General features: G+C 50.7%; 4 protein-coding genes across 4 annotated transcripts; 3 read left to right on the top strand and 1 right to left on the bottom strand.

Moving 5' to 3' along the window:
- Positions 1 to 233: 233 nt before the first annotated feature.
- Positions 234 to 1,629, bottom strand: B0H65DRAFT_175781 (WD40-repeat-containing domain protein). The gene is made up of 2 exons (XM_062821439.1): positions 1,190 to 1,629; positions 234 to 1,119 (listed from the first exon to the last, which is right to left on the bottom strand). Exons 1-2 carry the CDS (start codon positions 1,446 to 1,448, stop codon positions 263 to 265), a joined length of 1,116 nt encoding a protein of 371 aa, XP_062683519.1. The 5' UTR covers positions 1,449 to 1,629; the 3' UTR covers positions 234 to 262.
- Positions 1,630 to 2,032: 403 nt separating this feature from the next.
- B0H65DRAFT_508334 (NO signaling/Golgi transport ligand-binding domain-containing protein) lies at positions 2,033 to 2,791 on the top strand (the record flags this gene model as incomplete). The annotated part of the gene is made up of 3 exons (XM_062828212.1): positions 2,033 to 2,067; positions 2,200 to 2,422; positions 2,480 to 2,791. The coding sequence occupies 3 exons, from the start codon at positions 2,033 to 2,035 to the stop codon at positions 2,789 to 2,791; spliced, it is 570 nt and encodes a 189-aa protein (XP_062683520.1).
- Positions 2,792 to 9,345: 6,554 nt separating this feature from the next.
- On the top strand, positions 9,346 to 10,240 carry B0H65DRAFT_572324 (uncharacterized protein; the record flags this gene model as incomplete). Its single annotated transcript, XM_062830506.1, has 2 exons — positions 9,346 to 9,477; positions 9,540 to 10,240. Coding segments are annotated over 2 exons (657 nt in total), but the record flags the coding sequence as incomplete, so codon positions are not given.
- Positions 10,241 to 12,524: 2,284 nt separating this feature from the next.
- On the top strand, positions 12,525 to 13,214 carry B0H65DRAFT_396000 (uncharacterized protein; the record flags this gene model as incomplete). The annotated part of the gene is made up of 1 exon (XM_062823769.1): positions 12,525 to 13,214. A coding segment is annotated over one exon (690 nt), but the record flags the coding sequence as incomplete, so codon positions are not given.
- Positions 13,215 to 14,303: the final 1,089 nt, after the last annotated feature.

Genomic DNA, 14,303 nt, shown 5'->3' on the forward strand with positions numbered 1-14,303 from the left:
ATTACCGGGTGCGCTGAACCACCAGCGTCGTACCCTTATCCAAATACAGACTCTTCCCCTCCAGTTACCCGGCTCAGTCCGATATACCCTGCCAGCAGACAGTTTTGGGCCATGACTTGCGCACTTTTACAGCATACGCTGATTGTTGCCTTGGACTGCCCGGATGATAGAATTCCTAGGGGCACGGCTGAACCTTGGCCGTAACTGCTCGCTGTGGAGAGCCTTGTGAGCTCGCTGAAACCCCCATGCACATGTTCGTTCCTCACTTCAGCTCGCCGAGCAGCATGGTCCTATCGGACGACGCAGAAAGAACTATAACCAGGTTAGTGACTGCAAATGATAACCAGACAACAATGAACTTACTGAGAGGGTCAGTGCCCGGAGAAAACTCCGCCACATTGACCGTTCCCTTGTGACCCGGCAGCTTGTACAAAAGCTTGCCAGTGTCACTACCCCAGATAACCACGGTACCATCACCAGCACCCACGGCGATCTTCTTGCCATCCTTATCCCAGCTTCCCTTGATGAGGTTCTGCTCCATACCAAGCGGCGCGCCATCAAACGTGCGAATGTGCCTATCCGCAGGAGCAAACGGCCTGATATCCCATGTCCTCGCTGTCGAATCCATGGCGTACGAGAGAAGTTGTTGCGAATCCGGCGACACTCGCAATGTGGTGACAGTATCTTGGTGTCCGATCATCGAGTATACGACCGCCTTCTTCCTCACGTCCCACACCTTGATATCGTTGTCGATTCCTCCGGAGTAGATCTCGTTACCGGCCTCCGAGATGGCCACGGCAGTTATGGGGAAGTCGGTCTCGATGTAGTCGGCGGCGTTCTTGGTTCGCGGGTCCCAGATGCCAATCGTCCCGTCGTCGCTACCGCTGATGAGTAGGTCCTCGCCGCGTCTGGAGATATCGAGCGAGTTGACGATTTCTTCGTGTCCGACGTAGCGCCGTATCCTTGTGCCTGATGTGAGGTCCCAGCTGGCGAGGTGCATGTCGGCGGAGGCGGAGAAGAGGATCTCGGAGTCGCGCGACCATTGGAGGTCGAGGATGGCACCCTTGTGGCCGTTGAGGATGCCGTAGTTTTCGCAGTCGCCGTAGGTTCTCCAGAGCACTGTAGTAAGGCCGTTGTTAGTAGCTGTACCCAACTGTCAATGGCCAGAGCTGATGTAAGTTGGACGTACTAATCGACCGGTCCATGGAACCGGAAGCTATGAGGTTGCCAGTAGGGTCGAACTTGGCCGCAAAGATCTCGCCCGAGTGGCCGGACAGCTCCATTACCGGAGCCTGGAGGCTGCTCGTACGGGGAGCTGTCTGAATAAGGGCACCGCTGTCACCAGTCGCGCTGGTCCTCGTGAGGGCGCGACTCGAGCCCAGGTTGGGTCTCTTGACGAGCTGACCCCTGCTGGGGTCATCGGAAGCAGGTCTCTTTTCGGCGGACATGGCTGACGGGTCGGAAGTATGGTATTCGAGGGTGTCGTACAATAGTCGGAATGGTTATGACAGACAAGTTGATGTCAGAGGAGCAATTGGAGTTGGCGATACGTCAAGTGGATTTTTGATTGCCCGCTCTCCGTCGCGAGTTGGGGATTTTGACTTCACGTCAGTTCCCTGCTGCGACACCTGGAGCCGCTGTAAGGCTAAGCCTGATCAGGCTAGAAGGCTGAACGGGTGGATCTACGATGATGGGTGGGGCCCCAGCTCCCGCTGTCGAACCCTTGCGATTGCCCAAAGCTCCAGTGCCTGTGGTGCCTGCCCCGGCGCAGCCAGATCACTGTCAGCGGGGCAGTCGCCCGCGGCTTCCACTCCAGCTTCCATCGAGGTCCCCAAGTTCCATCCCGTCTTCCATCTCGCGGCACAATCCCACCGCCTCAAAACAACATCATCGCTCATCATTTTGTCTTTCGTTACCAACTCTTCCAACGGACGGATCTGCCTACCGATTACCCCCACTTGACTCGTATTGTTTTATGAGAACGATCTAGTCCTATAGAGGCTCCCCGAGCTTCTAACCCCCAGCGTTCACAATGTCAGCAAGCAAAGCATCCCGTCTAGGGGAAGAGTAAGTCAGGGTACAGTAGACGTCTTTGTTCTTGTTTGCTAACGGCTGGTTGTTACTCCACAGGATCTGGAAGTATGATCGCCCCTGACCCCTCGGCAACAAGATGCCCTCGCAGTGCTAACTGCCAGGCAGGACGAGGATCGAAAAAGTTAACGCCGAACTAGTCGTCCTCACGTACGGAACCATAGTTGCGCAGATATGCAAGGACTTCGAGAATGACTATGCCGAAGTCAACAAGCAGCTGGATAAGATGGGATATAACATTGGTCTCCGTCTGATCGAGGACTACCTGGCCAAGTCTAACACGATGCGCCGGTGCTCCAACTTTCGTGAAACCGCAGAGATGATCGCTAAGGCAAGTCCTCACTGTTGTCAAGATCACATTGCCTATCGCTAACACTACGTGCCACAGGTCGGATTCAAGATATTCCTCAACGTCACCCCGACAATCACAAACTGGACGAGCGACAACAAGCAATTCTCCCTCGTTTTCGACGAAAACCCTCTCGCCGACTTTGTCGAACTTCCCGATGACGGCCGGGCTCAAGAACAGCTCTGGTTCTCGAATATCCTCTGCGGTGTACTACGAGGCGCTCTCGAAATGGTACAAATGCAAGTCGAGACCCACTTCATCAGCGACGTGCTCAGGGGCAACGATACGACCGAGATGCGCGTCACTCTCGTACGCTATATCGACGATGAGCTTCCTCCCGAGGACGACTAGGAGAGCGTACAATCGAACAACAACTAGGAGTTGGTCCATGAGGATGCGAGCACAGAAGTAGATGAGGAGGTCGACACTCACGAAATCTTGCCCAAAAGCGTTGACACGGCGAAGTCAGACGAAGTAACGGCAGAGGCTCTTTTGTCTTTCCTGACGTCCCTGACGGAGACCTGCACTAAACAAGGAGACGAGACGGATGAGAAGCAGGAACTACCTGGGATGACCGATGGACAAATCCTGCCCCCACGAGAGGATATCTTCGAGGATATGGAGCTCGGTCCACAGGAGTCTCCCATTCGGTTCCACAAACCAACCATTAAGCTGCGGATCGGGACGTGAATGAGGAATATGGGGAACACATTCAACAACCATGATAAAAGAAGGATATGAGCATTAATATACGAGCGTATCATGCTCTAGAAGGATGGAATTGGGGCGTCCGTTCAGTCGCCAATCCCGAGCGAAATCAGGCAATGGCTTATAATGTTTACAAATGATAGCGATACATATACCTCTTCTTCCAGGCCCAGCTCGCATCACCCTTGAACACGAACCACTGGCCCCAAATCAAGCGATATAGCGGTGCCCAGACTATTCGACTACAGTAGGAGCATCGTGGGCTACGTGTTGGGACTGTCTTACCGTGTATAGATCGATAGGACTGGAAAGGGGGTGTGCCAAAAATGGACCGCAAACCACCAACCACAAGCACACCAACAACCAACTACCCGCCAACCGCTTTGGAAAGTTCCATCATCGCCCCAAATTCTTTCAATGGACAATGAAAACGTTAGTGACTGACCTTGTCTCATAGCTTCGGCGTGTATCATGTCAACCATCATGTATGCGAACTCTCCGAATCTCGGTCAACGGCAGCCCCCTACGTCAGATCTTTATCTGACAGATCTTAGCCCCTGTCATCGGTAGTTCAATTAGATGCGGCTCAAGTGACCGCATCGGCACATATTTAACGGTTGAGTACCACCGCGTCAAAGAAAGCCAGGTACCGTTTCTAGTCGCTGTCAGAACCACGAGTCCGGGCGCTTACTCGAAGAGGGTTCCTTCGTCCGTCTCGCGACCTCACCTTTCCCACCATCCGCTACTGTCCTCGCCAACGCCATGTTATATAACACCCCCATAAAAGAGAGCGGAGGAGAAGTAGAAAAATATAGTTAGCGCTTTGCTCGGTTTCGAGTACCAACACACAACCAACGCGATGGCGATTGCACACCCGTCTTTCAGTATCGACATGTACCGAAGTCACCAACAACGCTATCCTCACGACAGAACGCAGGACGGCTGAAACCATGCACTCAGAATCAGTGAGCAGTCTGACGAGCAGTTACTCGCCCTCTTTCAATATCCGTACCTATGCGCCGGCATCAGCAACAACGGCACCCCTAATTTGACCAGTTCGTTGGAGCCTTCCACGGAATTGGAACAATGGGGAGGGGCATGGCGAGCAGTGCAGTTATCAGCTGGTTAGTTTATAACGGACCTGATATGCCCTCACCGGGTTCGCATCAAGGTCAACTTCACAGCTTCGAGAATCACCAGGACTAAAAGCTCGACCGGCAAGATACTCGACCGGCAAGACACATCACGAGCCAACTCCCTCTGACACGCGAGGCCATAAGCACGAGAGCACTCATCCTTGCGACTACCATCGTCCAACTAGAGACATCATGGGGTGCGGTGCGTCGACACCACAGAAAGTAAGTTGTTCACTGTAAATGTCCCGACTTTGTTAACAAGTTCACTGCTGACAGCTAAAGCGTCACTACTTGTGGGTCACACTTAGTTGTCGAAACGGCCATAAATGTAGTGACCCGTGTAAAAAATATACAAGTTCCTGGGGACGCTTTGGTGTTGACAAGCACAAGGCGCACATCTACGAGAAGGACCTCGAGAAACATCGTCATGGCTGGGGAAAATACTTAGCCGCGCACCTTGCCAAGAACGCCGATAGTCCAGTTGAACCATATGTTGAACTGTGCATCGATTTGTGCGACAAGAAGGATGGCGACTTCACTCCTGCCAAGGCACTCCTTGACGACTTTGTCAAGAATGTTGAAACCCAGCAGGATGGAACACAATCAAGGGATATTTCTAAGCTAATGAAGGGGCTTAAATTGGAAAACATTCATCCAACTCTGTGGCCGGAGGAAGATGATGCCGGTGATGCTGAGGATGCTGACGATCGATGGCTACTTGCGGTCAACAATGTGGGTGTCTTTTAGGACATCTACACTTCACGAAGCTAGCGCGATGTCTTGTTTTCATCTTGATTATGGTCTCCCTTCTCTTCCTTTTTCCTATGTCTTCTTTCTTTTGGTTTCTGGGCTTAGGACGAAGATCTAGCTATCAAGTTATGATGGTACAAGGGGATGGTCTAGTGGAAATAGAAGCAGGAGATTGAAGCAGCCCCTTATGATTCGTGGCAACTAGTAGCATTTGTGGGATTTCTTAGCAAAGTTCAGACAGAAGAAGATCCTCGCGTTATGGTGAGAGGCAATATCTGCCAGCTGAGCGGATCTGAGCAAGGGGGCCTGAGGATGCTACTCGTGAGGGCACGAAGCGCCTATCCCCCACCCTCTTTGCGAAATCCATGATATACTGAAGGACGGTCGAGCGAGTTCTGTGATACCTATTTACGACTGACTTGGGAGATTTGGAGAATGTGGTGAAGGAACGAATGAACAGCTTCATTACCGAACTCTAAGCCTGATGTGTACCTCTAGGGGTAGGCAGAGGCAGCATCTCCGAGCCCAGCTCGAGGCCCGACTCCCGTCCCAAGTACCAGACATCAAAGAAACCCATTTGCCGCTTCCAGTCGGAACCGAGTCCGGGCGGTTACATAGGTACACAGAAGTACCCAAGAACGGTTTCTTTGTCCCTCTCACGACTTGGTTTGGCCCAACGCTCTACTACACGAAGCTACAAAAGACCAAGTAGAAAAATGTCGTTGGCGCTCCCCAACTTTTCAATCACCAACATGATCGTCAACCGTATGCGCCGATATTGCCAACAACACCAACCTCACACCAAAATAATATGTTGGAGCAGTTCACATGAGCGCGGCTGGAGCAGTGAATGCGAACATGGCGAGCAGCGAGTTCGACCGCCTGTGGGATTATAATGAGCCACTGCGCTCTCACCGGTTTTGCTTCAACTCATCCGGTCATCCCATACACCCACAGTTCTGATTCAGAATCGAAGAGAAACAAGACCCGAGATAAAGGACATATTTTGTCTACGAAGATACCACTAGCGAGACTACCTTACCTAGCCACCTACAATGCCCTTCTTACATAAATTAAAGGTTATTCATTTTCCAGTCACATTCTCCAAGGTGGCCTCGCTAACAATAATGATCCTACAGAGGAACAAACGCGAAGTGGTGGATAACTCTGAACTCATTCCTGAAATCCCAGTACATCCGGCTTTCCAATTCCAGAGACCTTCCGTGGATCCCACAACCGCGATAATCCTATACAATGCACTCGTGCGAGCCCGGTGCACCCACTGTAACAAGGCTCAACCAAATACCGAGTATTGGGAACTGCCACATACCAAATGGATGAAGGGCCTGACTGCTCTTATTCACAGAGGGAGTCTACAATCTTTGGCGCAGCAAGGTGGTCCGAAATCGGCAGGTTGGACGGCTTTGAAGAAGTATCTCGAGAGTGTCAAAGAAGAGAACAGAGTAATTGAGCTGCTTTGGGACTCTTGTGAGGCGAGAAAGTCGAGAGAAGGTTTATTCAATTTCATCACGGGCTTTTTGGGAGGCACTGATCCCGTTCATAAAAAGAATTTTTTGTCTTTTGTCGGTGGTCTTGAGCAGCTAGAACTCGGTGTCGACTTTGACATCGAAGACCATACTACTGCGGAGGGTCTGATTCGCTTCACTCTCAAGTATGTTTAGCGATAGGCGCACTTGTATGGCCATGTTTTGTGCTGGACGCAAGGGCGGGACAGGCGGAGGTTGAAGGATAGCAGTGGAGTGTATCTCGGGGTTTTCTCTTTCTTCCTCTTTTTTCTTAGGAAGGATTCTCGTCTCGGTTCATGTAAACGCACAATGGGTCATCACTGAAAAACGTCATGCTAGGCCTACTCAAGGCTCATCATAGTGCGTAGTGGAATGCATTCGTCCTTTTCTTCCTCATGAACCTCCGTCACTGTCGTGATCCCAACACCCGGACATCAAAGAAAGCCACTTGCACCCTCCCGCCAAGACTGCACAGGCGGTTGAGTCCGGGAACGTAATTCAAGGGGAGGTACGATCCTGTATTTGCGCTGCATGTGCAAGTACGCCAAGCAGTCCTTGCCAACTTCCCAACAATTCAATCTTCTATATCATCCACGATGGCTCCACCAATAAACTTTCCATGGACAACTTTGATCTATGTTCAGTAGCTGTTTTTGCTTCTACGACATTATCTGTTAAATCGATCATTTGAGCTCCAGATTAGATCTCTCGACCAATTCCGGCCCTCCAGGATACAAGCGAAAGGCCGGTACAGAAGCATGATTGAGAAAACAATTCTACATGGAAGGCATTCCTTATCGGGTTCGAGACTCAATCACTTGGGATCAATCCAGCGTCAAACTTTATGGGTCGTCGTTATCAGTTATGCGTGCCGCTGTCATTATAGCTCAAGGCAAACCAAGATCCAACGAGCCACACACCCCTTGTGCTCCGCCTCAAGGCAGCAATTTTTCTTTCTTGATTCAACGCTACACCCAACAACCCGTTAGGTCAGCGCTTAAACAATACGGTACCAACCGTTCTCCAGGCAAAGCAAGGAGACAAAACATCTTCCATACGGTGCTAACGTGAAATAAAGTAGAAAAACGCATATGGCGATCTCCAAGCACCTGATCACTAACAAGGTACCTAGTCACTCGCCCGTCCTTCAACATATACGCGCTAAAACTGCCAACGAAGACGTTCTTCTGATGCAACAAGTTAGGAGTGCAATTATGAACAGCAGTCTGTTGGCTACCCCTGGTTATAATGACCCGGTGCGCTCTCATCGGTCTACTTGTGGAGATCAAACCAGTACACTTCATTGACGAACAACTCCGGTTCCAAGCTGTGGGGTCACAGGCTCTGAACGAAAGTTTATCTCGACCATCCAACATAGCACTTTTGCTGCGAAGCCACAATGGATTGCGGTCACTCAACGTCTGTGGAGGAGGCAAGTCACCTCCCTCAAATCATTGTTATCTAAGTACGCTAACATTGAGCATACCTGTAGAATGCCCCTGATCAACCTTCTGACACCAAGATCGATGGAACGCTGTCTTACACCCTATACGTACGCATTCTCTGCAACACCTGTGCGAACAATAACGCAGAGAAACCTTGCGATTGGATGCTTCCAAAGGTGTTTTTGTGCAAGATGGTCGATTTCATCCCACTTTGCGAAGAGGAGGGCCTAAAAGCGTTGGGGAACTACACTTGCTACATCCGCGAATCATGTGGAGGTGTGGGAAAAGTTGAGTTTCGGGGTAGATTCTGCCTCCCAGGAAAAAGATTGGCTCCCGCCGAGGTTATTGTCCGTAAGGCAATGGAAACAGGCGAGGCGCGCGAGACAGGCCATCTAAATCCTTTCAAGGTGTACAAGGAAGTGAAGATGAAAGTCCCGAAAGTCTCCCGCGGGAAACATGAGTCCGATACACATCTCTTTTATTTCGATTTAGAGGTATGATTCGGCCCTGAGATGCTTCCCTTGTGCGAGCCTTGCGCCGGACGTGAGGCACCGCTAGTCATGTATGGTAACTCGGAGGATGAATGGCATACTTGGTTATTCTGGGTTTTCACTTCAGTTCAGAAGGTTTTTTTCAAGGATCTAAACGGAATAACAGGAAATTGGGCTCTACGGCGGATTTTGATGAGAGAAGGCATTTTTGTGTGCAAGTATCAGAAAATCCAACATGGCTGTCATGGTCCGCATGGAGGAAGCAGATATGTAACGCAACTCTATGCCACTACCCCCAACGTGCCTGTACCTGAAATTCGCCCTAAAACTATCTCATGTTCTCGAACCTGCAAACATGGGAGTCTGAGCAACCAGACAGTTACACTCACCAGGGATTTTGTCATCAAAGACCACAGTCACCTGCTGTTTTTCCGAAAAAGATGTGGTTCCCAACAGGCTGCACGCCCGACGACCTGTCAAAGGCCAGGAATCGACTCATCAAGTCCGACTCTTTTTGTTCATTCCTCGCTACACCCAACAGTCTGTTAGGTCAGCGCTTAAGCGATACCATAGGGTGCTTTGTCACTTGGCAGCAACAAGGGAAAACATCTACATTATATGTAGTCACTCGCCGGTCGTCCATTGTTGGTACACGCCAGCCTCACCGACAACGGCACCACTCCGCCGAATGATCTGTTGGAGCAATGCCCCCGCTAAAATTCAAACGGCGAAACCGGGCACGGAGAGCAGGTTGGTTAATATCCCACTAGTTGGCTTATAATGCTTGACTTGGTACGTCCTCGACGATTTACCTTAGTATTCCACATCATAATTATCATCCTGAGCATCACAAGACGACGAATTCGACGGCGGGAAAACACAAGCCGATCTCCACTAGCACGAGAGGACGACAAACATTATCCAAACTCATCCTTTCCCCTACCATTTATTCAAGACATCATGGGATGCAAACTTTCGAGGGTAAGTTGCTCGTCATGACTCCGCCATCTCCTCATCTCAGCGCTGATAGATCGTATAAGCAGGGTCCAGTTCCCGAGCTTCACAATTTGCGCATTATGGTTACTTGCACAACCACTAAGGCCGACCATGGGTGCCAGCAAATGATCAAGGACTTCCGTATCGAAAACGCGCACATTTACTCTGATGCCCTCGTGGAACATCGTGATGGCTGGGGGAAACACCTAGTCGAGCCCATTAGCAAGAAGGAAGCCGAGAAGTTGGCCGGGAAGGAAGCCGAGAAGGGGGCCGAGAAGGCGGCCGAGAAGGGGGCCGAGAAGGCGGCCGAGAAGGGGGCCGAGAACGATCGACCACCTCTATTTGAGGTGAAGGTCGGTTTGTGCGCAGGTACCGGTGGCGAGTCCTGGGCCCAAGGCGTGATTTTGCAGCACGCAATGACAGCGAAGTCTGAGGTTTGGGTTGGCCCACGGTCACTTGATTTGGGGGTCTTGATGGATGACATAGCAGGTGGAAATCCTACTTTGGAGCCGGTGAAGGAGGATGACCCTCGAGTGGAGGAGTTGACCAAGAGCGAAAAACCGGGACCATGATATGTTTTCATGATTACCTACCTCTACCTTACCCAGAACTGGTACAATGTCTTTCACACCAGTGGCGTGGTTTCCATTTCCTTACTGCATTTTTCACTGTTTCTTTCTTCCCTTCTTCCCATGTTCTTAGGTGTTCCTTTCTGAAGGACTCCTCTGAGTAGCTTTGTGTAGCGCCGGTCTTGCTGAATGCAATAACTTAAATTGAGCTGGAACTTGGTCAGATTGTCTCAAGCAGATAGCAAAGCAGAAGCAATGCCGCTGAGCCGTGATTGAATACCATGGAAGTTGAACGGTTCGATGACCCGAACCTCGCGTCCAATGACTTTAAATCCAAGGGCTTGTTTGGATGGCCATACTGTGTTGCTTGATCAGTAGGGACACTCAAGCTGCAGTCAGCGTGTTCAATACGTTGAGGTTATTCAACGCCCTCGCTTTGTGGCTAATGGTTTACCCAACGCTCCTCGTGTTCCTGCCTGCAAGAAGTGAAAAAAATCAGGATAACATGAGAAGACAGAGACCAGACGGGTGAGACAACTCCAGTCCCAACCAGCCGGCTTTGTTCACGCCGGTCAACACCATCTCGAACCAACACAATTCTAGAGATACGATGGCTTCTATCAGCCGACCTTTCCCCTTTAACTCATCATCCATTCCAGAATAAAGCAGAAGGCATTGCTCTACCAACATCCCGCTCGCCTTGCAAATACTGACAGGTCAGCACTGTATCACTGACCCCAGACCTAATAACCTAGCAACTCAAGCGCTGAAGACTACAGCTAGATCATACCGGTGCACCTGATGAATTCGAGAGATGAACATGGCGCTTATCCTGGGAGTATCCGGTGTCTTTGCATTTAACCAGCACCTTTCTTCATAAATACAGCGCTGGGCCGACCCGTATTGCCCAGCACAAGTCAAGCAGCCTCTTACCGACACCAGAGAAGCGCAAACCCACCTGGACGCTAGACCCAAGTTACCGTGCCCTTGAGAACAAGATGGGATTTGGATGGCGAAAAAAACCTCGGCAAATTGCCTCTACCACGCCGTTAGCTTCAAAACCTAGTTCGGCACTGGCATCCTCGGTGAGTCTGCCTACCTAGACAGCGTGAACCTCTGCTTGAAACTTGCTAACACATGAATGGATGGCAAGTTTCCGGGCCACACTCTTGCACTCGAAACTTTGTGCTCTCTCTGCCCCCCTCCATGTCGGGACCCGGCAAAGCCATGTTGGCGTAACGGGAAGCAGCCCAGAGACTCGAGATGGGTGTACATTGACGAGTCTTACCTCAAGGATATGAATCTCAACGCGGAAGACTACCAGTGGAGGCTTAATACGCTCAACTACCTGCATACGCGGCAACTGAATTTGTTCTATAAATTCCAGCTGAGGGGAGAACTCTGTCGTATCAAGGGAAGGGACGGTAGGGTTGCGCAGGACATCATCCAGGAGTTCATGGAGCGGGATCCGATGCCTTTCCGCATGGATGACAAGTCAAACCGAGGGCGCCTAATCGATCTGATGAAGGAATTTGAAAGGAGTGGAATTGGATACAAGGCTGGATGGGAGTTGAACAAGTTTGTTTTTGTGGATCTTTGTGAGAAGTAGAAGGTTTGACCTGGACCGGGATTTCAATGGTTCTACTGTGTAGCCGATTTTGGTTTGGTAGGATGATGCGAGCTAGTTCATGTGATGCAGATACCGAGAAAAAAAAATGAAACCGATGGGGTTGGTACCTAGGTACTGACCGGCCTTTGAGGAACGGAAAGAAGCACGGTTGGTTGGGGAGTGATAGTTGGTTGCGGCTGATCCATTGTAGATAAATACGAAGTAGCTCCCTGCGAGACCTTGATCAGTAGGAACCAACGCAATGGCAGTTAACCGCCCGTTCTTAGGTTGGTATCCATATGAGGTCAAATCACCAACATCTTTGCCAATTTGCACACCTGGGGAGCCCATCTGAACCGGCAAGGCGAGCAATCTTGGGCGTAGCTTTTTGCTTTATAACGGTTGGCAAGCGCCGTCGTTGGTTGTGTTGAGCATGGCAGGTCCTTCCTTCCCCGGAAACAGCACAACGTCGAAATACGCAAAAAACGCAACACAGGAGGGAAAGAGCCACACACCTACATACCCGTACCACTGCCATCATGTTGGCTGCTGAAGCTCACGAGACTACCTCTGCCGAGGAGTCCAAGCCCGTCTCCTCGAAAGTGGTAAGCAAAGTATCTCAGGTTTACTGTCAATGTGAGTTTGTGATTAACGAAACGACAGGTAACCCGTAAGAATGACGGCGGGAGGGGAATTACAGCTTACAACCTCACTCTGAGCATTCACTGCACAGACTGCCAAGGCCCGAACCCCAATGATCCCGAGAAACAACATGAAAATTCTCTCACCACCAACAGCAAGAGCACCGCAAAATCCACTTCTTCATCTACATCCTCCGCCCAGACGCGGTTAACCCTACCAAAGGCTCCAAAGCAATCGACAAAGACGGCTTCTACCGCACAGGCCTCGTATCTTGGCCCAAAACGCCTCTGGAGTTTCCCGAAGACTCAGACTCCGATGTCAAGCCCCTAAACTCCGACTTTGCATTTCCTCTCCCTTTCCAAACCAACCCCGCGATCCTCACTCACGTTCAGAAATCCCCGACGCCACAGTACAAACACAACGGAGAAAGCAAGCCGGATTGCCAGCTGATTCTCACTATTGATGTCTACCCTGATTTTAAGAAGCACCCTGTTACTCTGACGGAGGAGCTCGAGGAGCGGGATGATTCCGAAGATGAGGATGACCCCGAAGCCTCCACGAACAAGGCCAGACTCCAGGAGTGGAAGCGATCCCGTAAAGAAAGCAGACTCATCAATGATATGATCTTTCACATCACACGCCTCATTGAGAAGTTACCGATTTACAAAGCCACTCCGGGCGCCGAAGATTTGAAGTCCGATAAGCACCTGACAATGGTCAATATCCAAGAACTCGAACGGGGTCTCTCCCGCATCAGTCAAGCCGAGGCATTGGGAGTGAAATCCCACTGGGGCTTCCAGAGCCCCCTGCCCGGTGATCGCGAGGGGGAAAGGGTGTCGACGCGATACTTGCACCAGGAGATGATCCCGAGGGAGAGGGTAGAGGAGTTGAGGGGGTTGAATAGGGAGAGGTGTGAGTGTGGGTGTAAATAGGAATGGGTGGGTAGATGAGAATGGTGAAAAGCGTGGGGAAGGGGGGAAAGCTGGAAGGTGGGAGAGGAAGGGAAGGGGGGAAATTGATGCTAGCTTGGTAGTAGTCAGAAGGGCAAATCTGATTTGAGATAGAAGGTATCTGGTTGGATATGTGTGATATGATATGTTGGTGGCGTGCGAGGATTCATTGGTGTTTGACCTGTTGGTTGTTGGTTGTTGTTGGTACCTGCCCTGCTTTGTCCGGCATGCTGTGTCCGGGCAGGTGCGGGTGAGAACGCTGTGCGGACACTCGGCGATGATTTTCCCTTGTGAAGTTTTGAATGAGTAAAACCCACATTAAACATAAATCTGAAGACGGAAAAACATGTTAAGCACCATCCACTCCCACATTCTCACTCATCGTGTTTTGTCGTTCCCGTGTCATCGAACGACCTCATCGTCACCAATTCAGGGGTAATTGTCATCAAACCCTAACCCTCCTACCCATGCGACATGCGACCCCTGCCCGACAGCCGATGAACCCTACAAAACCAAGCCGGGGCTGATCGGGATCTTTCAGGGTATGGTTGGTAATCAGCAGCGATCGCGGGGTCTTTTTGTCTCGTTTAATCCAGTTTTGCTGAAGAATGTCTCGAACTTTTGTTGCAGATTTTCGAGGTTGATGTCTTGGAAAAGTCGTCGATCTGCCGCCCTGGTTTTTCGTTCGGAGAAAATTGTCGGAATCGGAAAGGAACGGGAAGTTTGTTAAGTTTGTTTCGGGTTGTGATGCGGTGTTGAGGAGAACTGAGGGCGATATCAAGATGCGTCCGCGCTTTCGGGCGTGATTGCCATCGATGAGGTATGTAGAACGGAAAGAGATGTGAAACTCGGGGCATCGATTGAAGGGGTAATCTTACAGCAGCCAACGATGTGGCCCGTGCCCATCCGCCCTTCCCAAACGTCGCTTGTTGTGGTCCTTTCAATTGATCCTTCCCGCTCTGCCGCGTCTAACGGCGTCAAGCCAGCCGCCAGTTCCTTTAATTTCCCTTTCCCTTTTCGCGAACAGATTGCAACTGTGTG

Source organism: Neurospora tetraspora, assembly GCF_033439725.1.
Source record: "Neurospora tetraspora strain CBS 560.94 chromosome Unknown B0H65scaffold_3, whole genome shotgun sequence".
In the NCBI taxonomy this organism is placed as follows: Eukaryota; Fungi; Ascomycota; class Sordariomycetes; order Sordariales; family Sordariaceae; genus Neurospora; species Neurospora tetraspora.